The sequence below is a fragment of the Camelus ferus genome, chromosome 21 (assembly GCF_009834535.1).
Source record: "Camelus ferus isolate YT-003-E chromosome 21, BCGSAC_Cfer_1.0, whole genome shotgun sequence".
Classification (NCBI taxonomy): Eukaryota; Metazoa; Chordata; class Mammalia; order Artiodactyla; family Camelidae; genus Camelus; species Camelus ferus.
In genome coordinates this window covers 24,009,704-24,037,550 of record NC_045716.1, presented here as the reverse complement: position 1 = coordinate 24,037,550, position 27,847 = coordinate 24,009,704, and the positions used below count along the sequence as shown (strand labels likewise).

Here is a 27,847-nt window from a genome sequence, read left to right as displayed (position 1 = left end):
ACTTAGGAAATGAATACAGGCTCCTTCCAGTAATGATAAACTATGCTGCTAGTAAGATATAGTAACACAGCCTATGTTAAAATGGCACAGTGGTTTAATTCCTAGAATCCAAGACAACAGATGTGAGGTATCCAATCCTACAGGAACTAGTTGTGTTTCCTACTGCAGCCAGAAAGATTTGTTTAGATACAATAAAGTTAGTTTTGTAATCTATAATGCGTGTGCATGTGTGCCTGCACACACACACACACACAGACACTCATGCACCCACAAATTTATTCCTTTCTTTGGCTTTTTGGCATCTCTAAGTTTGTGATAAAAATTTCAATATGAATTTTTTTTCTGGTCTGCAGTGGGTCAGATATCACGCCTGTGCAGCTTTAAGGAACCCATTCAAATTTTAGAAGAACCAGACACTTCTCCTGAGGAGAGAGAAAGAATTGCTGACACTCTCACAGGGATTGTCTCTGTGCTAAAAGTTTGGAAGATGGAAGTGGAACTCCTGGAATTGTATTCAGAAGACTTGTTCAGGAAGATCAGTGTTAGCAGGCTTCACCCTATGCGGGACTCAACGGTGGGTGAGTAGAGCAGGGCGGGGGACAACTGCTTCATCTGGAGGAGGAAGAGCCTTACGCAGATTGGTGTGGAATTCACCGGAAGCTCTTTTATGTCAAACTTTTTTCAGGATCCAGCTTTATAAATAAGCCTAAACAAACAAAATGACAAAAGATTATTATAAGTCAACTGACTTCAATTTGATGGAACTTCTCTAAGTAGAAATATATCTATAAAGAAAAGCACTTTGATTCATATTTGTACCTTCAGGCTATCTGCCCACTCTCATTTCTCAGTCAAATTAAGAATCAGCTTTTGACTATCACAATACTGTATTATCTCTCCTGGGTAACGAGGTCCTCCACCACGTGGTCATTTCATGGACCATTACCACTTCCATTAGAGATAGTCAGGGGAGTGAAAGGAAGTGAAATTACAATGGAGCCATCCGGTGCCTTTATGACACTGAGAGGTTTAGTGAGACAGGAAGTATAAACCATAGCCTGGAATGGAGTTTTAAACTGACTGTGGATTCAAATTATTCATGATCTCCTTCCTGCTCCTTTTATCCACCATTACTACAAACAGCTGACACTTAGGGGAAAAACGAATTTCTTAAACAAGATACAAAAAGCATTAACCATAAAGGAAAAAAATTAATAAATGTGACTACCTTAACATTAAAAACTTCTGTACATAAACAAGGTAAGTTAAAGAAATAACAGACAACTTACATACTGGAAGGAGCTGTATGTAGCTTATATAGCCAGAAGAGATTAGTTTAATATCAGATAGTTAAAGAACTACTATAAATCAGTTAAAAAAAAAGAAAAACAATAAAAGAGGCTAAATGGCGAGGGGGAGGGTAGAGCTCAGTGGTAGAGCACGTGCCTAGCATGCACGAGGTCCTGGGTTCAATCCCTAGAACCTCCACCCACACACACAAAGGCTGAACAAACAGGAATTTCACAGAATAGGAAAAAAATGTAGTCAATAAATATGTGAAGAGATGCTCAACTCCATAGGTAATCATGGAAATTAAGATTATACTGAGATACCATTTTATAATCATTGGATTGGTAAAAATCAAGAAGTTTGACTTTACCAATTGCTAGAGAAGATAGGGATCAACAGAATCTCACATATTGCTGGTGGGAACATGATTTGGTACAGCTTTAGAAAACAATCTGGCATTCCCCTGGGGGGCTGAACACTCTCATACCTACAACCCAGAAATTCGACTACAAAGTACATGCCAAGCTCTTGCCCATATACACCAGCAGGGGACGTAAGCAAGAGTGTTCACAGCAGCCCCATTCATAATAGTCAGAGGCCCACCATTAGTCATACAGTGGAATCCTATACAGCAGTGAATGAGCAAACTGCACAGCCAACAACACGGGTGACCCTCAGTAACATGAAACCGAGTGGAAACAAATCAAGCTGCAGGAAAGCATACACAGCACAATCTCCTTTCTACAAAGCTCAAAAACAAGCAACTAAACAATATATCACTTAGGCACACGTATATTCTTGATAAGACTTAGAAAATAAAAAATAACAAGGCACAAAGGAATAGAAATCATAAAACTTTAGATCAGAGTTACCTCTGGAGGGAAAACAGGAGGATGAGATGAAGAAAAGTCATTCGGTAGGGATATAATATTACTAAGACTGGGTCTTGTTGGATGGTAGGTATCAGGATGTTTATCATGAAATTAGAAAGATAAATAAATTAGTGAGTAAGTAATGTATCATCCATGTACCAGTAATGACTCTGTGTCCTAAATCAAGGATTCCAGTGAACCCAAACAAGTCTGTCAAGGTCCATCAAATAAGAAAGAATAAAAACAAACAAAAAGTACTGGTTATGTAAGTTAACTTCTTTAAGTCTGAAGCTACTGAAGGGGAGGCTTCCAGGACCCCTCACTTGCAAGGGCCCTGGGAGAGCCGGGGGCTGCGCAGTGTTCAAGGGCGCAGTTAGGAAGTACTTCCATGGCAGCACTTCTGGTAAACTGCCTCTAGAGATTGCAGAGGCAAGGGACCTGCATTTCCAAGGCAATGGAATGTTCTGATTTCTTTTTTCATTTAAAATAAATACTCACTTTTGTACCCAATATTGCATTTTTTCCCTAGAATTTCTTAAACTGTATAAGCTTCTAGGCTTCACAAAACCTCTCTCCTCACTGGGAATCAATACACAGAACCACTTTCACAAGGTACACAAGGGCGTACAATGAACTCTCCCTCCCAACCTCCTGGTCCCTCGCCCAGAGGCAACCAGTGATGATGTGCGTGGCCTTCTTGGAAGTGTATGCAGTATGAATATATAGAGAGATTTTCCCTTCCCTCCTGCTTATTAGTTTTTATTTTGGAATAATTTCAAGCTTACAGAAAAATCTGAGACTACTACAAAGAACTGTTTCTTCCTGAACCACTGAAGAGTAACTCGCCAAAATGTGTGCAAAATGACAATGTGCAACAGTATTTGTCCTTACAAATCATTATCACCACAACAGTATTGGCAAAAGGCAAAGACTGAGAAAACTCCAATCCAACTCCAATCCCACACCGCAGGGTTCAGGTTTGCTCTCTTTCTGCATCTAGAACACCTCTGACATGAGAGATCTGGCTCCCATCACAGCTGCCAGCCCATGCGGATGCTCCCCACTGGGACTCCTTCCTTCCCCTACCTGGGCTCTGACATCCTGTGCTGGGCCACTCCCCTGAGCAACACCCTCCACTCCACTCAGACTCCCATACAGGGCTGGGCTGTTGCCGCCACCCCGCCCTGGGGCCTCCCCCTCATCACCAAGCCTACCATGTCTGACTCCACCTAACGGCTTTAGAAATATTTAGGAAGGAAGGAGGTAGAAAAGGAGAAGAGAATGGGAAGAACCTCTCTCTTTTTTCTACACTAATGATAACAGACTACATTCACTGTCCTGTATCTTGTGTCTTCCATTCAATGTGCAGTAATGAGATAGCTGCATACCATACATGAAGAGTTCTCTTATTCTTACTTACGGCACCACAATATTCCAAAACATTTTTATGGCAGACATAATATAGCTTATGGATGAACTGAAGTCTCTAACCAGTCTCCTATTGGTAGATATCTATGTTCTGTCTACCTTTTGCTGTTCCAAGCAACACTGCATGAATAACACAATTACTGGATCTGTAGAGCAACCTTACATGCTGCAACGTCGCACACATGTTAGTACACCTGTGTGATAAAATCCTGGGGATGGCTCAAAGGGTTCAAGACTGTAATTCTGAGAGATACTGGCAAACAGCCCTCTACCAGCAATGTAGAAAGAACACCTTGTTCTTTGTATGACAGAGAATTAAGAATTTCTGGGTATGTGTGGGTTATAAAACCAAAATGAAACAAAACAAAACAAAAACCCCAAAACAAAAAAACCCAAACCAAACTAAGCCAAACCCAAACTAGAGAGTGGCAGCTTCTTACCTGTTGCATCTGAGTGTAGGGTCTTCTCATCAACACTTCGAACATTACAGGAAACAAACACTTTCCTTCCCTCAACTTTATCAAGTTGGCTACTGATCACAACAACAGAACAAAGGGGGATAGGACTGCAGAAGAAAAAAAAAAAAAAGAGAAAAATCAGCTCTTATCAGATTTATGTAAGCCTGAGAAATGATCAAGTACATGACAGGGGTAGAGATTTATGATGCCTGCTACCAGTGGATGCTATCTTAGATAAAACATTCCTGAAAGGGGCTGACGCCAGCAGCCGCTCACACCCTCTTCCTCCCAAGCACCACTGCTCTCAGGTGGCTCCCGGGTATCTGGTCCCAGACTGTTCTTGTAGGTTAGGCTCAAAGAGGTCATCAGGGATTCCAGCTCTGTAATTACAGAGGCTGACTCATCTCAGAGGAGCTGAAATCCTTTAAAGAAATGGAAACACGACCATGGGATGGTTCCAGTCAGCTTTTCTCATTTTCTCTGTCATAATCAAAATTTTTCACCCAATCCCTTTTAGAGTAACTGTCACTAGAAGGACACCCAGTAACAACAAACTGCGGGTAACAGCTTTATGTGCTAAATTACTGCTGATCGACAGAAATTTCTGTGGTGATAGAAATGTTCCACGTCTGGAACGTCCAATGTGGTAGCCACAGGAGCACTCAAAATGTGGCTGTTGTGAATGAGAAACTGAACCTTTAAATTTATTTAACTACAATTAATTTATATTTAAATTTATATAGCTATATGTGTCTAGTGGCTACAGTCACCTTTGGGAATCCTAGAGATACAGTACCATAAGAAAAAGGTATCTTTAAAGGTAAAATTTTAGTTGGTAGAAACATAATAAGGAGCAGGGAGATGTGCTTCATGCTCCTATAGTACCACCATGTGGATGAAGGAACCACTCTACGTGGAAGGGAAATTACCACTCTGATTACCCCTCTGCACAGTTTTTGTGCCCATTAGTTTTTCCTTATCCTCTTTTTGTTTTTAATTGAAGTACAGTCAATTACAATGTGTCCTCTTGACGGAACACCTGAGCTTTGACAATTCAGGATTTACTAAGACCCAGGGGACATTAGGTGTTCGTGCTTGCCCAGCGTCTCCTTTTACTACTAACTTTACTCCCTTCATTTATCCATCTGTCCTACCCCTCACCACATGCTCTCATTCATACCCTTACACTTCCCTTTCTTTGGGGAATCACCCCCAGTTTTAGAGCATGTAGGTTGACTGGTTGTGCAGGTGGGCACAGGCTGAAACAGTCAATCCTGGAACTTGTGCTGGAGCCCGTGGGGCTGGGTTCTTTTTCTGCTGGAGTTGCTAGCCTTGCAAGATACAAGTCTGCCTGGTAGCCGTTGTGGCACTGCCTTGGGAAAGGCTACCTGAGGATGCAGCAGACCCGGAGGAAACCACGGCTGAGACACAGGCACAGATTCCTAATGGCATCATTGAATACCTGCACCTAGCCACACCTATCTTCTCAACCACACAAGCAATGTTTCTTTTTTCCTTAAGCTATTGTGAAATAAGAGATCTATTCCTTACAATGAAAAATTCCTTGATTAATAAGAGAAAGTAAGAGAAAACATCATTTCTCTTTGGACAAAATACAAAATAATAACTATGTTTATAGAGTATCATTTTCTAAATGAAACTAATATTTAGGCACAGATTAGTTTGACTGGCATAGAAAACAGGCTTCAGATCATTTTCCTGAATCCAGTTTTGCTAGAAAACTTAGTTAGATTTGTGTTAGAGGCAAAAAGAATATAATAAAGATAAAAGCAAATTTTAAAAATAAAGGAGAAAACACACGTATAAAAACAGAGAGGCTTAAAAAGCCCAAAGGTGGCTCTTTGAAAAGGCTAACAATCTCTGGCAAGATAGATCAAGAAGAATGAGAGAGAATTAAAATAAATACTGGGTCCAAAAAGGACATAACTACATATTTAACTGAGGTAAGAAAAAAACAGAGAACACTATGAATAACTTCATATCAATATACTTGAAAACTTGGATGAAATTCAGAAAAAATGTAATCAAAATTGACAAAAAAGGATCAGAAAGCTTGAATAGTTGAATAAAGAAGACACAGAGGCCCTAAGAGGATAGAGAAGCCACACTCAGGAAGGAGTCCGAATCTTTGACTCATTTTAGGGGTAAGTCCCTCACTGACTTTGACACACAAGAGAATATGTAAACAAAAAAGCCTATTGATTTAAGTAGGTAAAATGTAGGGGTTGTAATAGTATCCACTGCTACCGCAACTAATCAAATACAATTCAAAAGATTTTTCCTTATTTTTGACTTCTAATTTAACGTGGGGAGAACTTGGCCTGTAAGATTCCGATTCTTTACAATACATTGTGATCTGACTTATGACCTATTATCTATGATCAATTTTTGTGAATGTTCCACGTGCGCTTGGAAAGAATGTATTTTTCTCTGATTACTGGATATAGGGTTCTACATATGTCCAATAAATCATACTTATTATCTTGTGGTATTTTAATTCTTTAAAAAAATTTTTCTTTTGGTCTGCTTTACCGATAACTGACAACAGTGTGCTGGAATATCCATGAAATCCACAAAACTGATTAAGTGACAGTGGATTAATTTCTTCCCATGATTCTACTAATTTTGTTTATATACTTTCAAGTTATTTTATTTTGTACACACTGAATTAGAATTGTCACTATCTGCTGTTGAACCAAATCTTTTCTTATGAAGTAGTCTTCTCTACCCCCAATATTACTTTTTCGACAATTTATTTTTTTCCCCTGGTATTTCACCTTTCTTCTGGTTAGCTTTTGACTAGCGCATTTCCCCTTCCATTTAAAGTTTTCTGTGTCATGTTTTAGACATGTCTCATATAAACAGTTTATAGCTTTTTATATTTTAAAACTCAATTTTATAATCTTATTTCTTTGAGCTGATGGTTGGTGCATTTATATTTAGTGTAACTAGTGATTTATTAAGAATTATTTCTACCATCTTATTTTGGTGCTCTATTTGACTCACTTTGTGGTGATTTTTTTTCTCTTTCTTTCACTTTTAAATTACATTTTTCTAATTATTTATTTACTTAGTTGTTTGGTTTTTACTCTTCTACTGGTTAGGCTTTAGTTATACACACTGATTTTCTATTATTTTAGTCCCCTCACCAATGAAGAATACAAATATTAACTATGTTTACCTCATCCCCAAACTACATGCTATTTTTGTCCAGTATTTTAGTTGTCCTTTTAAAATTTCCCCAGAATATAGACATTGATATTATTTACATCTAGACTTTGTCTGGGTTTATGTTATCAACATATTTACTGATGTATTTGCTCATTATTTTTTCTTTCATCCTCCCGTCTGGTGGGATTACTTTCCTTCTTTCTGAAGTATATCCTTTATAAGTTCCCTAGGTATTAGCCTGTGGTTTGTAAACTTTCTCCATTTTCGTTTAAATAAAAATGTCTTTATTTTGCCCTCATTTTTGAACTTTAGTTTTTGCTGAGAGCATAATTCTAGGTTACATGTGTCTTTCAGCACTTTGAAGATATTTTAACTTCTCGCCTCCACTGTTGCTGATAAGAAGCATACTGCCAGAGTAAACGTGCCCTTTTGCTTCTAAGAGGCAAGACTACTCTTTATGGGTAATCTTTTGTCTCTGACTGCTTTTAAGATCTCTTTGCCTTCAGTGTTCTGTAATTTCTCTATAATAGCTCAAGACATGCATTTATTTTTATTTACCTTGCTTGATATATGCTGTACTTTCTGTATCTGTGGCTCATGATTTTCTTTAGTGCTAGAATATGCTTACCCATCATCTCTTCAAATACGAGATCTCTTCCAGTCATTCTACTGTCTCCCTCTAGGACTCTAGGACTCCCTCTAGGATCAGAGTATATTCGGGCTTTTTATTTATCCTTTTAACTTAACCTCTTTTTTATGTTTTTCACCTCTCTTTCTCTCTATGCTGGATTCAGGTTAATTTTTTCAATTCTACATTTCTGTTCATTTTCAGCTGTGTATAAATAGCCCTTTAACTTATCTACTGAGGTATTTTCATTTTTAAACAATTACATTTTCATTTCTAGGAGTTTTAGGTTCTATGGCAGATCTGTTAATTTTTTTTTGCAGCGGGGAGGGGTAATTAGGTTTATTTATTTTACTTATTTTTAGAGGAGGTACTGGGGATTGAACCCAGGACCTTGTGCATGCTAAGCATGCGCTCTACCGCTTGAAGCTATACCCTCCCCCCTGTTAATAATTTTTATAGTTTCTTATTGCTTTCTCTTTTTGTGATTCCATCTTTTACTTCTTTAAACATCTCATACATAGTTCTTTTATACTGTATATCTAATTATCATGATATCTCAAGCCTCTGAGGGTCTAAGTCCATTATTTATTGTTTCTGCTGATTCTCACTTATGGTGGTTTATTTCCTTGTGTATTTGGCACAGGATCTAGTTGTTCTGAAGGAGGAAATGTCCTTCAGAATTTCTTGTCTGCCATGTTGCATGAAGAAGTCTAACCCAGACCTCCCCAACTAATAGGCCATGAATGAGTTATAGAAATGTTGAGATACTGATCCTTTCATCTGGCTAGCCACCACTAACCACTAATCATTAACTGCTTTGTCTATTCATCTTAATGTGCTAAGCATAAGAAAATAAATCAAGTGTGACATTTAGATTAGAGGGCTGGAAAGTATTTGAGCTGATTAAGAAGCAGTCTTGCTTCTTAGAAGCAGGAGGGTAGGGAGGAACGGTATAGCTCAGTGGTAGAGCACGTGCTTAACATGCATGAGGTCCTGGGTTCAACCTCCAGTACCTCCATTAAAAAAAAAGTAATAATAAATAAGTAAACCTAATTACCTCTCTTTCCCCCAACCCCCCAAAAAAGTAGGAGGGTGGACTAAGAAACCTGATGATTAATTGACACTATAAATTATCTTCAATTAATTTTTAATCCCAGGTGGTTGTCTCTAGTATGCTACAGGGTCATCAACTGATTAGATTAAATATATTTTAAAAATTATTATTATGACTCTAACAACTTTATATGAAAATATAGGGTCTGATAAATATTAAGTTCTAGACTACTTACCCAAAGTTTTATTCTGCTCTATAATCATCAATTAAAAGAAGAGAAGGGAGGCTGTGCATTGCAGTGAAGAATACCAGACTTAGGCTCAGAAGACTGAGTTCTAATCTTGACTGTTTTCTCCTTATCCATGTGACTTCAGGTAAAACTTACTTTTAGCAAGTTTTCTAATTGTGGATAACAAATGAACAGCAAAGTAACCTTATGTGGACGGCCTGTGGATGGGACAAATGGGACTACATCAAACTTAAACTTCTGTGCATCAAAGAACACAATCAACAGAGTAAAAAAGCAGTCTACAAAATGGGAGAAAATATTTGCAAATCACTTATCCTGATAAGGGGTTAACATCCGAAATATATAAAGAACTCTTACAACTCAACAACAACAAAAAAACAAAAACCCAACTAAAAACTTGAGTGAAGGACTTGAATATTTCTCTAAAGATGATATGCAAATGGCCAAGAAGCATACGACAAGATGCTAAACGTCACTAAGCATTAGAAATGTGCAAATCAAAGCACAGTGAGGTATCACCTCACACTCATTAGGATGGCTACCATAAAAAAAACCAATAAGTGCTGTTGAAGAAGTGAAGAAATTGGAATCCTTCACTGCTGGTAGGAATTTAAAGTGGTGCAGTAGCTATGGAAAATAGTATAGTGGTTTTTCAAAAAATTAATAATAGAATCACCATATAATCTAGCAATCCCACTTCTGGGTATATATCCAAAAGAATTGAAAGCAAGATCTCACAGAGATATCTGTACACCCATGTTCATTACAGCATTATTCAATAGTCAAGAGGTAGAAGCAGCCCAAATATACATCAACAAACGAATGGGTAGACACAATGTGGTATATACATACAATGGAATATTATTCAGCCTTAAAGGGGAAGGAAATTATATTATATGCTCCAATATGGTTGAACCTTGAGGACATACGGTCTGTGAAATAAGCCAGTCATAAAGAGACAAATAACTGTATGATTCCACTTATGTGAAGTAACTGCAGTAGTCAAATTAACAGCAACAGAAAGTAGAATTATGGCTGCCAGAGGCTGAGCAAATGGGGACATGAAGTGTTATTGTTTAATGGGTAAAGAGTATCAGTTTTGTAAGGTGAAAAAGTTCTAGAGATCTGTTTCACAGCAATGTAAATATATTTAACATTACTGAACTTTTCATTTAAAAAAGGTTAAGATGGTAAATTTTATGTCTTTTTTTAACCACAACTAGAAATTAAATTTTTTTTAAATATAAGGCACAAAAAATGTTAAATTAAAAATATCCGAGTGAACTCATGACCTTATTAAACATTAATAACTTTCTAGCTCTGACACTGTAAGAGCCCAGCAGCAAGGTCATCCTGCCCACTATGAGAACACATGTGGAACAATTTAATATTTTTCTGGTTTTAGGAGTAGCTATTCCGTGTCTTGGCACAGACGTAACCTATTGTTGTTAGAAATAGAAGTAATGATAATAACAACAATGTTAATGATAAAAAGTAATAAGGAGCTAACACTTACTGCAACTTGTTCTGTGGCCAGATACTGTCCTAGGTGCTTTTCATGGATTAATCATTCACTGCTATGACCCTATGAGGTGGGTATTCTTATCCTCTTTTTAAAGATGAGGACATCAGAGCACAGAGAGGTTAAGTAACTTGTCAAAGGTCACATAGCTAGTAAGTGGCAAAATGAGCACTTGAACCTATTCCAAAGTCTTTCCTGTTAACTAGTGATTATACTGTCTCTCAGGAGACAAAGGTACTTAAAAGCTGTTTGGATAGAACATAAAGGACAAGGAGCCAGTCTAATGAGACTTCTATAGGGCAAATGTAATTTAAACACAGAAAAGAGGGTGATAATCACAGCTAACCACATTACAGAAAGTTCCTATTGATTCTCAAAAAAGGGAAAAGTCAGCACAAGGAGTACAAAACCATAGCTATGATTCAAGGATAACTATGATAGGCTAGGTAGGCTAGGTTTAACTTCTAAAGCAGTTTACACATAGGGAACAGTGTTGACAAGCAAGTGTTTCTTCTATGAAGTATATATCTGTCTTATATGTATTACTCTGTGGAAGTAGGAGATGGTAGACACAGAGTAAGAGGTGTACACAGGTCAGCTTTGGGCAGGTTGCATTCAAAGAATTATGCTTACACACGTCATGGCAGAAGCAATGCTTTTCTTAGTGGTAAAGTGTGGGTAGAGGTAGAGGATACCTATGTTCATCAGGGAGTCTTCCATGTGTTAGTCCAAAGGGCTTCAGAGTCTGCATGAACTGAGGATATGCAAAGATTTGTACAGCCCTTAGCATCCCCATCAGGGCTATTACCTCTTATGTCCCCCTAAAGTGCATGAGGTGCAGGTGAGCTGATGAGCTGACGGGTGAAAAGAGCATTTAGGCACATTCAGTGGATTTACATCAATGGATATATGCCATGTGGAGGTTCATACTCCTGCACAATCTCCCTAAAAACCCCAATAACCCCCTCCCCAACACAATAGGCAGAGAGCTGTGAGGAAGCCAAACAATTCCAGAAAATGCCGGGATCATACCCTTAACAGAAAGGACTGATTACAGAAAGCAACCAGCTAGAAAGGTGAATGTCTTGCCCAGGTGAATATCCCTGAAAGAAAACTGCACAGACTCTTGTCCTACCTCCTGGGAGATGGAACCTCTGCCATTAAATGAGATGCATTTAATTGTACGTGAGCAGTACACCAAGGCAGAATATATACGACTAAGACACACTAGACTTAGATACTGAATAAGGGGAAGTACCAGGTTGTAAGCACAGGTGTAGATTTGGAAGGTGGCTGACACAGCAAGGAAACCTCAGCTCCAAGAGCGGCTCAGACTCATGAATTCAGGGTTATGCTCCAATCGCAGGCAGAGGCAAAATCCTGTCCCATCAAGGATCACCAGTTTGACAGCCTACAACCTACAAATTTGGCTGACCTGAGTTGGTTTCTTTAGAATCTGACATAATCACTAGAAGCCTGGGGAGGTTATAAGAATGAGTATTCTAGCCTCAGGAAAATATAAGTATCGACAACCCGAGGAAATTAATCAAACCCAGAATGAAAAAATTTTAATAGGTTAAATGTAGGTGAAATAGTAGGTTTTGTAATCATGGAGAAAATTTTGCACTTCGAAGAGACTACCATACTAGGCTTGTTATTTTCTTTACTGGATTATTTAGTAAAACTTGATTACGTATTTTTTTCTTTTTTGTGGGGGGTAGGCTTATTTATTTATTTTTAGAGGAGGTACTAGGGATTGAACCCAGGACTTCATGCATGCTAAGCATGTGCTCTACCACTTGAGCTATACCCTCCCCATCAATTATGTTTTTAATCAATGCTTCAGTATTTAAAATAATTTATACTGTATAATTTGTAAGTTTGGATTTATGAATATGTCTGGTTATGTTAGTTGCTGAAGCTGAATTTATTTGAGGTGATAATGATGCCAATTAAGGGAACATTCTCCCCATCCTCCTTATTGCTAATGAGATTAAATGGATGTGTTGCATAGCACTTCCAGGAAGTCTCTTTGAAAGAGAGAAGACAGCACTTCTTCTTCCCTTCCTCAGTCCTGCTGTCCAGGTCATGTGATGGCTCTTGCTACCACTCTGGACTTTGAAAAGATGAACTGGAAGGAGCCTGCATCTCGGAACCAGGGAGCTACCATACCAGATTTCTTTTACATGATAAATTTCTTTCTTGCTTAAGTCATTTTCATTTTGAAGTTATTATTATTGGCAGCCAGGGAAGAAAAACTTAAAGCATTGGCCTCTAATTCATTCAGAGTGTGTGTGTGTGTGTGTGTGTGTGTGTGTGTGTATGTGTGTGTGTGTTTGTGTGTGTACATGGTAAGGAGCAGAGAGAAGCACTCCAAGAAAAAAGAAAAGGAGGCAAGGGGCTTTGTCTAACTTTTTTCTCACTGGGCCTGCAGGTAAATAGACCAGGAGTTGGGAACTATGTCTCACTGGCCAGCTGCCTGTTTTGTAAATAAAGTTTTATTTATATGGATATAGCTGTGGACATAGCTATTGTCTGTGGCTGCTTTTGTGCTACAGTGGCAGAGCTCAGTGGTTGTACCAGAGACTTTATGGCCTGTGAAGCACAGAACATTTACAGAAAGTTTTGCTGACCCCTGGTATAAACTAATGGTATTTGCTAGGGGGAAGAATGCTTTTCTATAGCATGCCATGAGCAGGATAAGCCGAGCTAAGTGTTACTGACATTAAATATAATCAATGAAGTATGCCTCCCCTCTCCGTGACTGCCATATAAGCCACACAACTCTATCGGGTACGATGTGAAGATGTTCTGTAACCTGCATGCTTCCTGTGTAAGGTAACAGCCCACAGAACCGCATTAGCGATCTCATCTATCGAACTCTGTCCTTAAACTCTGTTCTTAAACTCTATTCTGCCCTTTCCCTCTCCCTCTGCCTATGCCAGTATCCATACCATCTGACTGACTGTCGGGGTACAGCTGTATGACTGAAGAACTAAGTAAGATCGTGCTGAGCTTTGTGATGGATACCAGACTTACCTTGCTGCCCTTTTATTTCTTTGTGTGAAGTTAGGTAAAACTTAAGTTTTGTTATGTACTGGATGTTGGTGCTCCACTCAGATCCCCTACAATCCTCTTTTCACCTTTGTTTTTGTTTTTTGAACATTTTCCTTAGAGCCTGCTTTGCTCAAACACAGAGAGCAAGAAGTGCCCAGGAATTCATGGTCCCCAGGACAGCCCTTATCCTGCGACGAAGTACGAGAGACTATGAAGACTCCGGCTCCCTTGCTGAGGTAGGGACGACACTGAGGCACACATTTCACTCCAGACTTCTTTGAGTGACTAGGCTGAAGCTACCTTTTGCACGACCGATTGTCTAACCTTGGCTGGCTTCTTCCTCTTCCCTGTCCTTCTCCCACTCCCTTCATGGTTTCCTTCAGAAGCGCTTCCTTAATAAACACTTGCACAGAAATCCTTGTCTCAGGGTCCACTGCTGCGGAGCCTAAATTATGAAACCTAAGAAGTAAAGGCTACCCGTGCATTTACCTTTTAAAATTGATGTTGAGATTGGCAGTCATGAAAAGTCCCATACATGAAATTGTACACACACCAAGAGTAGTATCGATCATCGTTGCAAGGGCACCTCCATGAAGGAATCTAATTACAATGGGAAGGGAAGAGAAATGTATTCAGAAATTCTGAAAACAGCCCCTTAAGAGAGAAAGATGATCCAAGCATCCCATATAATTCATCTCCGAACTTAGTCCATGTTCAGTGTACTGAATGTCAAACTATATCCATGTTCCCAACTTTATTTTGTTCATAGTATAATACTATAATATTGTAATAAAGCCAGAACTTAATGATAATCAGGTCACAAGTAAGCATAAAGCTAAAATGCAATTCAGAAAATTTATATTATGTTTCTCTTAAACTAAATATACATCACTGTTTAAGAATGTAGGAAATGCAGATAAACAGAAGAAAAAGAAATTAAAAATTATAAGGGCTACAATCCCACCATCGAGTGACAAGCTACACTTAACATGTTAGTAATACTCTCAGAGTATAGTCTGTTGCTCTATGTCCTATGCTTTTGTCATTTAATAATTTATGGTAAACATCTATCCACGTCCATAAGTATGTATCTGCATTACTACTTTAATGCCTTCATTGTACTGTGGACACATGGGGGTGCTGCGAGATGACAATCTCTTAGATCCACATTTCTAGGCTATCATTCTTACCCAGGTGGTCCTTCTAGATAAGGACCTCCTTGAAACAAGCAAACCGTCCTTTTCTCATCTTCATTATAGAACATCGCATATTCAAAGCCTTGGCCAACCTCATAGCTTCTGGTGAAGGGCCGGGCCTGTGACAGCTGGTCTTCTTTCACAGGCTTTGAGTCTGCAGGCAAATGAAGTGAATGGGCACGTGAGAAACACGCATGAGGAAAATGCCATGACAGAGCTAAACATGTGTGCCCTGCTAAAATCGCAGGTCAGTGGATGACTGATTAAAATGTCAACCAGGTGCAAACTGAAGGGAATTGAAGGGTGCCAAAGAAACAGAATGTAGTTAATCTTTTGCTCCTGTGGAATTAGTCTACCTGGGGACATAGTAAAATAAATGAAATCAAAACAAAGTACTTACACATGGGAGTCAGAAAATACAGTACATAAATGGTAAGGGTATACTGAATAAAATAATAAGGTATAGATAGAAACCCTTCTTAGAATAAGCATGGTTTAATTGCGATTTAAAGAAAATGAACAATGCAACAGTACAGTAGTTTTATTTTTGTTTCATTTATTTCTTCAGCAAATATTGAAGTATCTACCAGGAGGAAACTGAGGCAAGGAAAGGTAAAGTAACTTGCCCAAGGTCACACAGCTTTAAATTGTGGAACCAGAATGTGAACCAATTCACTAAATCATTAAATTAGGAAGTTGTTACTGCTGAAAGAAATTGAAGATAACACAAACAGGTGGAAAGATATACTGTGTTCTTGGATTGGAAGAATTACTGTTGTTAAAATGACCATACTACCCAAGGCAATCTACAGATTCAGTGTAATCCCTATCAAAATACCAATAGCATTTTTCACAGAAGTAGAAGAACTAATTTTAAAATGTGTGTAGAAAACACCAAAGACCCCGAATAGCCAAAACAATCTTGAGAAAGAAGAACAGAGCTGGAAGAATCACACCCCCTGACTTCAGACTATACTACAAAGCTACCGTAATCAAAACAGTATGGTACTGGCACAATAATAAGACACATAGGTCAATGGAACAGAATAGAGAGCCTAGAAATAAACACCCACTTACAGTCAATTGATCTGCAACAAACGAGACAAGACTATACAATGGAAAAAAGATAGTCTCTTCAGTAAGTGGTGCTGGGAAAATTGGATAGCTACCTGTAAAAGAATGCAATTAGAATGTCCTCTAACACCACATATAAAAATAAACTCAAAATGGATTAAATACCTAAGTGTAAGACTGGATAACATAAATACTCCCAGAAGAAAACATAGGTAGAACACTCTTTGACATAAATTGTAGCAGTATTTTTTGGATTCATCTCCTAAAGCAAAGGAACTAAAAGCAAAAGTAAACAAATGGGGCCTAATTAAACTTAAAAGCTTTTGCACAGCAAAGGAAACCAACAACAAAACAAAAAGACAACCTATTAAACTAGAGAAAGTATTTGCAAGTAATATGACTGATAAGGGGTTAAATCCAAAATATATAAATAGTTCATACAACTCAATATCAAAAACAAGACAAAACAAAACACCAACAGACTGAAAAATGGGCAGATGAACTGAACTGACATTTTTCCAAAGAGGAAATGCAGATGGCCAATAGGCACATGAAAAGATGCTCAACATAGCTAATCATCAGAGAAATGCAAATCAAAACCACAATGAGATACCACCTCACACCTGTCAGAATGGCTGTCATCAAAAAGAACAAATAACAAATGTTGGTTAGGCTGTGGAGAAAGGAAACCCTTGTACACTGCTCGTGGAATGTAAGTTGGTGCAGCCACTGTGGAAAACAGTATGGAAGTTTATAAAAAAATTAAAAATATAACTACCATATGACCCACCAATCCTACTACTGGATATATATCTGAAAAAACCAAAAACACTACTTTGAAAAGATACATGTACCCCAATGGTCATAGCAGCATTATCTACAATTGCCATATATATAATGGAATATATATAAAAATAAGTATATATACATATATATATAGTGGATTACTACTCAGCCATAAAAATGGAATTTTGCCATTTGTAGCAATGTGGATGGACTTAGAGGGCATTATGCTAAGTGAAATAAGTCAGACAGAGAAAGACAAATACTGTATGATATCACTTACATGTAGAATCTAAAAAATACAACTAGTGAACATAACAAAAAAAGAAATAGACTCAGATACAGAGAATAAATTAGTGGTTACCAGTGGGCAGAGGGAAGGGGGAAGGGGCAACATAGGGGCAGGGGATTAAGAGGTACAAACTATTAGGTACAAAATAAGCTACAACGATATATTGTACAACATGAGGAATATAGCCAATACGTTATAATAACTATAAATGAAGTATAACCTTTAAAAATTGTGAACCACTATATTGTACATATGTAACTTACATAATAAAGGAAAAAAATAGGACGTTGTCAGCTTTTGGGTGGCCTCTAAAGCCATGAGGCTGAATGAAATTACCAACAGAGTACAGAGAAGGAGTAAGTACTAAGGACTGAGCCATGGGGCACCCTAACATTAAGAATGTGAAGATAAGGAGGAACCAGCAAGAGAAACTATAAAGGAGGCACCAATGAAATACAAGAATGTGGTGTCCTGGAAGCCAAGTTCAAGGAGAAAGTTGTCATTAGCTGTGCCAAAAGCTGAGCAAAGTCATTGGTTAACAATATGAAGGTCACCAGTGAAAGTAGTTCTGATGGAGTGGTGAGAGTGGGGGTTTGACTGGAGAGGGCTGAAGAGAGACCAGGAAGAGAGAAAGGCAGTTGTGGCCTGTTGTAGCTAGAGAAAAATCTAGCAGAGAGGGATGTCCTTAAGGAGACCAAAGGGATGTAACGCAGCGCACAAAAAGAAGGCTTGGCCTCTGCAGGAGTATGGTCAGTTCACATGGGAAAAGCAGAGTATCAGACACAGATGCAGGGAAGAGGGTAAATGAGACGGGGGCGGGGGGGGGGGGAACTTGGCAGCTCTCTTCTGATTGCTTTTATTTTCTCTTAGTGAAACAGGAGGTAAGATCAGCTGAGAGTGAGGCTTGAGAAAAAGTAGGTAGGAAATAGTCATTTAGGAGGGCAGGAGAGTGAGTGGAAGAGGGAAAAATGAAAAATGATTGTCAGGCAACGTTAATGGCCCACTTGAGGTCATTTTTTAAAAAACCATCACAATACCCAAACTACTACCTAAAGATGTGGTTAGATGAGTAAAAGGTAATGAGTAAATTAGGAAATAACTGTAACAGCTTCATGAAGTCAGGGACCCTATCTGTGTATTCAGGCCTATTTCAGGAATGCAATGCTCAACAGGAGGTCAGAGATTTTAGGTAAAAAAAAAAACAAGTTGAGTACCTTAAACAGGCCCCCTCATGTGTTTCCTGCCTTCCTTCTTCCCTCTCTTCTTACAAATATGTATAAGGCACTTACTATGTATCAGGTACTGTTCTACACACTGAAGATACAGTCGGGAATAAAACATTAAAAAATCTCTGTCCTCATGAAGCAAACACTTTAGTGGTGAGAGACAAACCAATAAATAAACACAAACCATGTCAGATGGTGATAAGTGCTAGGGAAAAAATAAATGTACCGTAATAAATGCATATTATTAAGTGAAAGAAAACAATCTGAAAGGATACATACTATACGTATTTCAGGAAAGCCAAACCTACGGAGTAAAAAGATGAGTGGTTGCCAAGGGTTCAGGGTGGAGGAGGGAGATGAATGGGTGGAGCACAGGCAGATCTGAAGGCGGTGGAAATATTCAGTATGATACTGTAATGACACATGTCATTAAACATTTGTCAAAACCCACAAAGTACAACACAAAGAGTGAACCCTAAAGTAAATTAAGGGCTTTAATGTATCAATACTGTCTCATCACTGATAAAAAATGTACTTTACTATTGCAAGCTGTTAATAATATGGAAAGCTGGTGGAGAGGATTAAGGGGTATACGGGGACTTCGTACTTTCTACTTTTTTTTTTTATAAACCTGAAACTACTGAAAAAAAAAAAGTCTATTAATTAAAAAGCACACACCCCCACAGGTCAGGAAGTGCAATATGTATGTTACAGGTGGGGTGGTTTGCTTTGGGAGTTTACAGTCTGGGAGATGAGGGGGTGACCTGAGTGTTCTAAGCTTCTTAAGGGTGACAGCCATATATAAATGGTAACAGGAGGTTAGTGATGACAGCCTCAAGACAGAAAGGTGATGAGAATGTGGGAGAGGGGTGGCATTCTGGGGCCCTTTCTTTACTTCTGCTAATGGTGATGAGGATGCCATGGTGGAGGCAGTCTTATTATTGGCAGTAGACTTTATGCTCTCCCACAATCTGCAAAATTTATTGCAATTTCTGGCCTATAAAACTGGAGAATACAGCAAACCTATCCTCCCTTTCTTAAGTGGTAACTAATGCTTTAATCTGTTCTTGGTTTTATATTTGATATTTAAATAGTCTTTATGGAAGAGTAGCTGTTCCTACCGAGAAAATAGGTCTTGAAGCTGTGAATCCTTTGAGGAACTTTACATTCAGATGAAGGCAAATGTTTCCAGGAGCCGTCTTCACATTTCTTCATGAACTGGTCAAAGAGGAGTCTTAAATCCTTGCTCCAGCTGGGGTTGGGAAGAGAATGGTCTTTATGAATGACTTTCTCAGTAGAAAATGACCTCTAAAAGACAGAGAGGAGAAAAGGGAGAGTAATGGGAGGTACAACACATTCTTCTATTTTCTAAGACTATCTTGCAGCTTTTCCTCTTCCCAAAAGCTTGTCATTTTGAAGTAGAAGCAAATTTTCAGGATCACCTGGTCTACCCTCCTTGGCAGAAATGGGAGACTGAGAGAGGGTGAATGATTTACTCAATGTCATCCAAGTAGCTATTGGCAGAGTCAGCATTAAGCCCAGGTCTGCAGACCCCCTTCTTTTTTTCAAAACTGAATCAAGCACAGGTGAGCCAGGCACTGGTGATAAAGAGAGATGAAGGACAGACATTTTCCTCCAGGTAGAAAGTGCTACAAGTAGGGTACACACAGGAAGCCAGAACACAGGGGAGAGGTATTCATCATAGAGTTGGTGTTCGCGGGCGGGGGAGGATGTTCATTGACTTGAGTCTTGATTAGACATGCAGAAATTAACCAGCTGGAAAGAGCACTGCAGGCAAAGGAGCCCCATGTGCAAAAACAAGGAGGCATGAAACAGTTTTAAGGGGCCTTACAACAACCATATTAAGTAGGTACTAATTATTATCCACATTTTACAAATGATGAAACTTAGGCCTCAAAGAAGCTTGGCATTGTTGCAGTGCAAAGGGAGGAGCAGATGGTTGCAGGGATGTAGGCAAGGACCTGCCTGTGAGAAGCTTCCACACTAAGTTCCCTGGTTTGAATCACATCTGCAGTGCTCTCAGAGGGACTTCAAACGGGAGAGTGACAAGATCAGATCTAGCCATAATATGAAAGATAGTGGGAGTAACCAAGACTGGAATGAGAGGGCTCTGTTTGGAGGCTATTGGAGTAACCCAGGTGAAAAATTACAAGCGCATGAAGCAGAACGTGGTCACTATTTGGATAAGGAAGCATACAAGAGCCAATCCCAGGTTTCTGAATTGTGCAATAGAGTGGGTGTCAGAGCCAAATGCCCAGAAAGAGAATACAAAGAAAGAGGAGGAGGAGGTGGGAGGGGACAAGTGCTTCGTGTCATAGTAACTATGGCTTCCACCATTTTTACTTATGCAGAAATCTTGGAACATTAGTATCACAGAAGCTATCAACTCTAAGGCATTCTCCTTCCAGGGACCCTTATCAATTCATTTAGATTCAATGTACCTACAGCACTTGGACTGCACCCCAGGGGAGAGGGAGGTACATTTACTGTGATGGAAGAACCAGCCAACCAGCCTTCTGCTGACACCTGGGTTGGCTCTGATCCTGGCCTGATGATAAGAATTCAGGGAGCCTGTCTCAAGAACTCTGTGGAACTAAACTTCCTGGCTGAACAAAAGGAAGTCTTGACTTCATGAGGGAAAATGTCAGTAGGGTCAAGACCACTCTAGTCCCTAGCCCAGTATTTGTACTTTGTTTTTTCTTATGTTTTTGACTGGCTCGTACCCTCAGAACCCAGCTCAGAAAATTTGGGAAGGAAAGAAAAGAAAAAAAAAATTAAAACCCACTTATTATCTCTCCATCTTACTATAACCAATGGTAAAATTTAGATGTATTTCCTCCAAGTATCTTTATATGTAGTTCTTCTTAATAAACTTGTAATCTCAGTACAGAATTTTTCCTTCTGCTTCACCACTTAGTTATTTAGTATTCACTTTCTCATGTCCTTAATCTCAGTTATCACCATTTTCAACAGAAAAATAGTCCTTTAAAATGATACGCTATAATTTACTTAACCATTTAAATTGTACTGTAAATTGTTTCCAGGTTTTTGCTGCTTTAAATGAAAAGGATCATTGGAACATTATGAATATAGCCTTTTCTCTATTATTGGATTATTTCCTTAGAATCCAGTCCCAATCATGTAGTTTTAAAAACACATGAATTTTGGAAGTAAGCTAACAAAAAGACACAATTAGTCACAAATTAATATGTACTGACCAATACACGTCAGTTTGAGAGGTGGAACAGGACGTGTAGACTCTGGAGTTGTGGATTTGGGCGCACTTCATCCATAGGTCTTATCCTAAATAGGCAACTCGAGGTTTGATCAGTTCTAGCATCCTTTTATGGACCAGACTTTTAGGAATTGGAATGACTCCCTTAACTGTGGGCTCTCCTACCTGATTTTAAATTCTGAACGTCTAGGGGATTCGGCTAAATGCAACAAACTTTTCTGAGCCCTACTATATGCCATGGTTCTGTTCCAGGCAAGAGAGAGAGAAGACTTAGGCCCTACCCTCAAGTGCTTCCAGCCTTGAGTGTGAAAAATGCTGCAGGCTTTCTGCCAGGTGAAGACACAGTGAAGACAGCCATCCATGATCCAGCAAGCAGATCCTCACCAAACACTAGAATCTGCAGGCACCTGGACCTTGGACTTCCAGCATCCAGAACTGTGAGAAACAAATATTTGTGGCTTAATTCCCCAGTCTATCGCTACTTAAACAGGCTGAGACATACTTAGTAGGTAGTGTTCCACGTAGTTCTTAGGCAGGAAAAAGCAAAATAAAACAACTAAAAACTGAGGAGGCAGCCAATGACTGAGTTTTGGGAAACTGAGGCCTCGGTGAGAAGGTTCCAAGGCTTGTCCTAAGCGAGGAAGCAGCTGGAGTTGGAAGAAATAGTGTCTGTTTGGTAGAAGGCCTACCTCCCAGGGACCAGACAGCAATCCTACTGACATAACCTCAGTGGATCAAAACAATCCCTCAACTGCCCCAGGCCAGTTCCTGTGGCTCCTGGTGGAATTCACTCAGCAGATCAGGATCCAGTAAATATAAAAGGTCTGGTCCTTGGGTGGGGAGCTGCATCCTGGAAGAGGCTGCTGAAAACTGCTCCTTCTGCTAGCGCTAAGCGAGGCCCTATGGCAGCAGTAACGGCCCCCTCAGAAGACCCCTGGGACCTGAGAGCCAGCCCCAAAGTCAAGGGCCTTAAGACAGACCTGGAGACCAGCTCAGATGGAAAGCCAGCTTGCCATCAGAAGACCATCCCCAAAGCTCACCTAACTTTCGTTATCGACTGTGCTCATGGGAAACAGCTCTCCCCAGCAGCGCCCCCAGCACCACCCCGAGCTCCGAGTCCCAACCTAGGACCTGTCATCCCTCCAATGAAGACCTACATCTTGTTCTGTGGGGGAAACCAGCCTCATCTGACTCAGGAGGCACCCACAGGTGATGGGGGCCTTGCCTAGGCCACGGGCACCCTGCCACCCTGCAGAGAGACTGTGACCCCAGCTGCCTCCCAAGCCAACCCACCCTCCCTCCTGGAGGTTCCTGAAGCCAAGGGGAGCCCCGTGAAGAGGTCTTCAGCTTGGGGAAGTCATACGCTCACTTAAAGCCCTCTCCTCCTGTGTCTGTGCACAGGCTGATTGACCGAAAGGGGCTGGCTGTGGGAGGAAGGGGCTGGCACCCCAGGCTCCGAGGCCCAGTGGATGCAATTTCCCGGGCCCACTCCCTCTTCCCCAGCCAAACAGAAGTCTTTCGTGCCTGAGCCAAGGAAGGGACATCAGATCCCTAAAGGCCATCTGAAACGGGACACACTCAACAGTACTCTATGTACTCCTTCCTCTCTCTTTGTTAGCCTTTCAGCGGAAGCAGGGTAAGGTACTGCCACATAGAAAGAGACTAACTAATTCCCGAAGCAAATTCTAATGTAGCATCTTCCATGTGCCGGGCCCTGCAAAGCCAAGAGAAGATACAGCTTTCTTGGAGCTAGTATTCTTGGAGATGGGGGAGAAAGGTTAAACAACTGAATAAAGATGATTTTGAACAGTGGGGAAAAAAATGCTACAATAGAAGTAGATACAGACACAGAAGGAGTGACTTTCAGGAAAAACTTCAAAAAGTGAGGACTGATTGAGTGATTTCTAGAGGATAAAATCTTTACTAGGGAAAGAACAGGAGGACTGCTCCAAGCAAAGGGACAGAGAGACGAAACGACCGTATGACATGTTGGGGAACTGCTAGGATTTTGGTCTTCGTGGATGTAAGGTGCAAAGAGAACAGCAGCAAGATGGAGATGGCAAAGTAGAAGAGGGTGACACCACAAAGGCCCTTTGGCTTTAACGCAGGCTTAGATTTCATTTTCTGGGTCAATGTTCCCAAAGGCCAAAAGGAAAGATGATTTAAGTTGGCACAAGGACAATGATACACGTATTTTTAAATGCATATTATAAAAGGACATAAATAGCACATCACACTTGTGATTTCATAAATATTATTGCTTAGGATAAAGAATTTAATTAATTAGTTAATTAAAGAAAGGATGTCTTTAAAGAATCATAAAGGTGATACTTGAGTGACAAAAATATTTTTCCACTTGTGAGGAGCCAAAAGGAGTTTTCAGCAAAGCAGTAACATGAACTTAGGTTTTAGACAGCTCCCTCTGATGTTAGGGATGAATTGCAAGGTGAGAAGCAATGGTAGGGAAACCAGTTAAAGGACTGTTGCAGAAGTCCAGGAGATATGGTCAGAAGCTGAACTTAGGTAGAGAGGAATGAAAACAAAGATTTAAGACATATTTAGGATACTGGGACCAAGGGATGTGAACAGTGACTGATTGTGGGGGAAGAGAAAGTAGAAGAGTCTTGGATGATTCCTGAATTGTGAAGATGAGTGGATAGAAGGAAAAGAAAGAGGAGGTTTTTATTAGTGACCATGTGCATGTCAAGAGGAAGAAAGTAGGAGTGGGACTGTTAATTTTAGTTTGGGGCATGTTGAGTTTAGGACCACGGATGAAAATATGATGTTATGAGAAATAAAAATCATGAAACTTTCAGTCCAAGGAGATGAGAACTAAGACATACTTGAACTAAAGGCACCTGGACTTGGTGCACGAGGCAGAAATGTTAGGGATAATCATTATCTTTTGTTGCCCTGAATAGAGAAAAGGTCTTGCTTGATCTTTGGTTTGTGTGTTTTTCAAGTGGGACTTGTTAAGCTACAACTTTATGAGACTCCTTTTAAGATTAAGTCACTGAAGCTGAATGAAGCATGATTTATAAAGCCTATAAATACTACTGTTATAAAGCCATTAAATACTATTAAATGTTCTCAACACATATTATAAGACACCAACATATAATTAAAGAAACAGATTTATCTTTGCTGTGAGATTAGCACAAGATGTTATCTTTTCCAAAGTACAAGCTGGTACAGGATTAATAACCAACCTGCACTCATTATTCTTTAAAAGTAAGCTACAGTAGCTTCTAGTTCTTGCTCAAGACAGAGCTGTTCCCTCCTCTATGTTCCCTTTGTACACATTATTTTTAAATTTTGCACTTTCATTCCTTTTTCCCAAACTAGACTGTGAGCTCCTTGAGAGAAAGGGTTGTTTCTTATTCATCTTTTTTTAAAAACATTTTTAAATTGAGTTATAGTCATTTTACAGTGTTGTGTCAAATTCCAGTGTAGAGCACAATTTTCAGTCATACATGAACATAGATATATTCATTGTCACATTCTCTTTGGCTGTGAGCCACCACACGATCCTGTTAATATTTCCCTGAGCTACACAGTACAATCTTGTTTATCTATTCCACATTTTGAAATCCCAGTCTGTCCCTTCCCACCCCCCCCCGTCCCCTTCTTATTTATATTTATACTGTTAGTAACCAATGTCTGCCACGTTGTTCGTGCTTAATTAACATTAATTGAATACATCAACGAATCACAACGTAGGGATGTAAGAACAGGCAATGTTTATTTAATACTCTGCTGTTAAACACTTGCGTAATCTCAGTTAAATGTTGTAACAACCTTTAAAGGTGGGGAAACTGGTTTGCAGAGGGCGAGATTAGCTGATGAGCAGAGAACTCGGTTTGAATGCTTGGAAGAGGGTATACCCTTCTCCCGATGGTATTAAGTAATGGTTGTGCGCCAGACTGGTCAGGTTCAGATCCCAACTCTACTGCATGTTTTCTACGTGACCTTGTTTAAGTCACAACCTTTAATATCAGTAGAGGCACTCCTTGGCCTGCTGGCCTGGTTCAAGCATCCTGCACACTGCTTCAAAACGGAGTCACCCTCCTGTCCAGTCGCTTATGGTTTGAATCTCAAGACTTAAAAGACTCGGTGACTCTGTTTAACATTGATGCCTTTTATTCTGAGGTCAGTTGGCTGTGGAAATGGATAAACAGCTGAACACATTCGCTCTCTCACGCCTGTTCGGGACGGAATGGCCTCGCCCTCCGCCCCCTCCGGCCGCCCGGCGCCGGGACTCACCCGCGCGGGTCCCGGGTCCCTCGCCGGCCGGGGCGCGCCTCCCCGCGCGGCTCGCAGGGCGCTGAGCGTGCGCGGTCGCGCGGCGCAGCTCCTCAGCATGGCTCCCAGCACACGGGGGCCTCCGGCCGCGAGCGCAGCGGCGAGCCCGGGGCCACGAGAAGAGATGACTCACCCAGGGACCCGCCCCCGCTCTTCTTTTAAAACTGAGGGGAGCGGAGGGCGAAGCCTGGCGGGGAGGCTCCCTGCCTCTAAGGGGCAGTTGGAAGGAGGGGCGTGAAGGCCGGCGGGGCATCCGCCTTTCCGTCCCGTAAGGCCTTTCGCTCTGCGCTGGCGCCGGAGCCACTTCCCGCCACAACTGTAATGCATCGCGAGAGCGGCTGGAGTTGGTGCACGGCGTCGGGGGCCCAGCGGTCTAGGCAGGGCGAGGGGCCCGCCCCTCAGTCCCGGAGCCCTAGTCAGCCCTTCAGCGCCTTTCTCAGCCCGTCTCAGCCCCTCAGCGCCCTTTTCAGCCCTTCTCAGCCCGCGTGCTGCGAGTGGATGAAGCCGGTCGAATGCTGCGCTTTATGTTTCCCAAGTATTTTTCCCTTCCGCCGAAGACTTAAGGCCCTCGGGCGAGTAGGAGTGCACACAGTGGATTGTAGGAATAAAGTATTTTCTTGTAGGCCATGGACAAGTCCCTGGGATCAGGTTGGGATTGGTTTACAGAGAACCTTCTGAGTGCAAAGGGCATTTATTGGCTTAAAAAGCTAGTTTCTCTGCCTCTTGTGCCATCCACCCCCACGCTCCCCACCCCCCCAGGCTTCTGGCTGAGCTAGAAGTCCTTAAGTCTGGCTTTTTCAAATAGAAATCGCAGCAACACCTGAAGGGTACATTCAATTTTAGCTTTGGAGACGAGTCTGAGCTCACTCCCACTCCATCGCTTAACACTTGTACACTCTCCCGTTGTACCTGGCCTCTGGTTCCTTCATCTTTGATTTACTAAAAATAATACAGCAAGTTTTACTTGTTGCCAGGACCTGCTCTCTCAGAATTAGTCACGAAGTTAGAAGTTACCTCAGTTTACCTAGTATTCCGCAACTCAAGTTACTTGGTACTCCTCTTGCAAAGCAAGTAGCCTCAGGCCAGTGGTGTGCTGAAGCCGGCTTGTACAGACTTGTGGGAGCAGACTTAAAATTTCAAGATATTTGGCTAGCCAATTCTTTAACACTGCCATTATTACAATTTATATTACGTAAGCTTGCAATTAAATAAACTATATTAAAAAAATGAAGGTACTGTTGTCAACCCTACTGAATGGTCTGCAAGGGCCCTTCTGTCCAGTGTCCTTGGAGCCAATAGAATGAAATCTAGTTCGGTTCAGAAGCAAAGGAAAGCTTTATTCTTTGATCAAAGAATGGAGAGGTACGAGCTTGCGCTCCAGCTTAAAAGCTGCCGCAAAAGCCTTTGGCAGGACTGCTTTGTAGGGTCCTTGTCATCAGGGACGGGGAACGGGCGGGGTTCTTGCAGTCCCACGCAGGCGTGCTGCTCATGCTCCAGATCACAGTGCGGGAGGGGAGCGGGGCGGGCGGCAGAGTCTCTGCACACCTCCCGCGGCCACCATCTTGAACTGCCGTGTCCTGCGCAGCTCCTCTGCACGCCGTCCCCCAAACTGAGGTGTGGGGTGCAGCCATTGCTCACTAGAACTCCGGTCTGAACTGCTGGGTGCAGGACCTCTGCATGCGGTACCCTGTGAACGAGTGAAACTAGACTAAGCACAAAGGAAAAGAAAAAGGTTAGACTTGATTTTATTTCCCAGATTCTAGTTTTATTTCCCAGGAATTATTAATGGGCTTTGCTGGTGACAGTATTACATACTAAAATCTGTAACTGCCTAATGATTTTACTGCATTTTACTATTGTATGTGCTTTTGACTGCATTTGTATGGTGGGCACATATCTTCCCAAGTGTTTCATTCAGTCACGTCACAGTGGTAGCTTGAAATTGGCTGATTAGGAGTATACTGCAA

At 40.7% G+C, this 27,847-nt stretch overlaps 1 protein-coding gene, 1 long non-coding RNA gene and 1 pseudogene across 4 annotated transcripts; 2 read left to right on the top strand and 1 right to left on the bottom strand.

Annotated features, from left to right (window-relative positions):
- Positions 1 to 76: 76 nt before the first annotated feature.
- THEM4 (thioesterase superfamily member 4) lies at positions 77 to 26,181 on the bottom strand. Of its 3 annotated transcripts, XM_032464258.1 has the most exons (7): positions 25,842 to 26,181; positions 21,860 to 22,013; positions 19,444 to 19,630; positions 14,942 to 15,101; positions 14,241 to 14,351; positions 4,031 to 4,155; positions 2,144 to 2,235 (listed from the first exon to the last, which is right to left on the bottom strand). In XM_032464258.1, the coding sequence occupies exons 2-7, from the start codon at positions 21,938 to 21,940 to the stop codon at positions 2,159 to 2,161; spliced, it is 741 nt and encodes a 246-aa protein (XP_032320149.1). In that variant the 5' UTR covers positions 21,941 to 22,013; positions 25,842 to 26,181; the 3' UTR covers positions 2,144 to 2,158. The 3 variants fall into 3 exon arrangements, with proteins under 3 accessions (XP_006177308.3, XP_032320149.1, XP_032320148.1); XM_006177246.3 differs by lacking the exons at positions 2,144 to 2,235; positions 21,860 to 22,013 and adding an exon at positions 77 to 706 and having other exon boundaries at positions 25,842 to 26,162; XM_032464257.1 differs by lacking the exon at positions 21,860 to 22,013 and having other exon boundaries at positions 25,842 to 26,172.
- LOC116658743 lies at positions 13,587 to 20,867 on the top strand. The gene is made up of 3 exons (XR_004314030.1): positions 13,587 to 13,987; positions 15,516 to 15,559; positions 20,695 to 20,867. It is a non-coding gene; the product is annotated as an uncharacterized LOC116658743 (long non-coding RNA).
- LOC106728729 lies at positions 22,030 to 23,287 on the top strand (annotated as a pseudogene).
- Positions 26,182 to 27,847: the final 1,666 nt, after the last annotated feature.

Bases quoted from the DNA above. Each gene is read 5' to 3' on its own strand.
- THEM4 (XM_032464257.1), bottom strand. From the start codon at position 25,940: ATGCTGAGGAGCTGCGCCGCGCGACCGCGCACGCTCAGCGCCCTGCGA. The intron at 19,631-25,841 runs GTGAGTCCCGGC...TCTGTCTTTTAG, and splicing joins GGGACCCGGGACCCGCGCGG to AGGTCATTTTCTACTGAGAA. The intron at 14,352-14,941 runs GTAAGAATGATA...CATTGTAATTAG, and splicing joins TATCTAGAAGGACCACCTGG to ATTCCTTCATGGAGGTGCCC.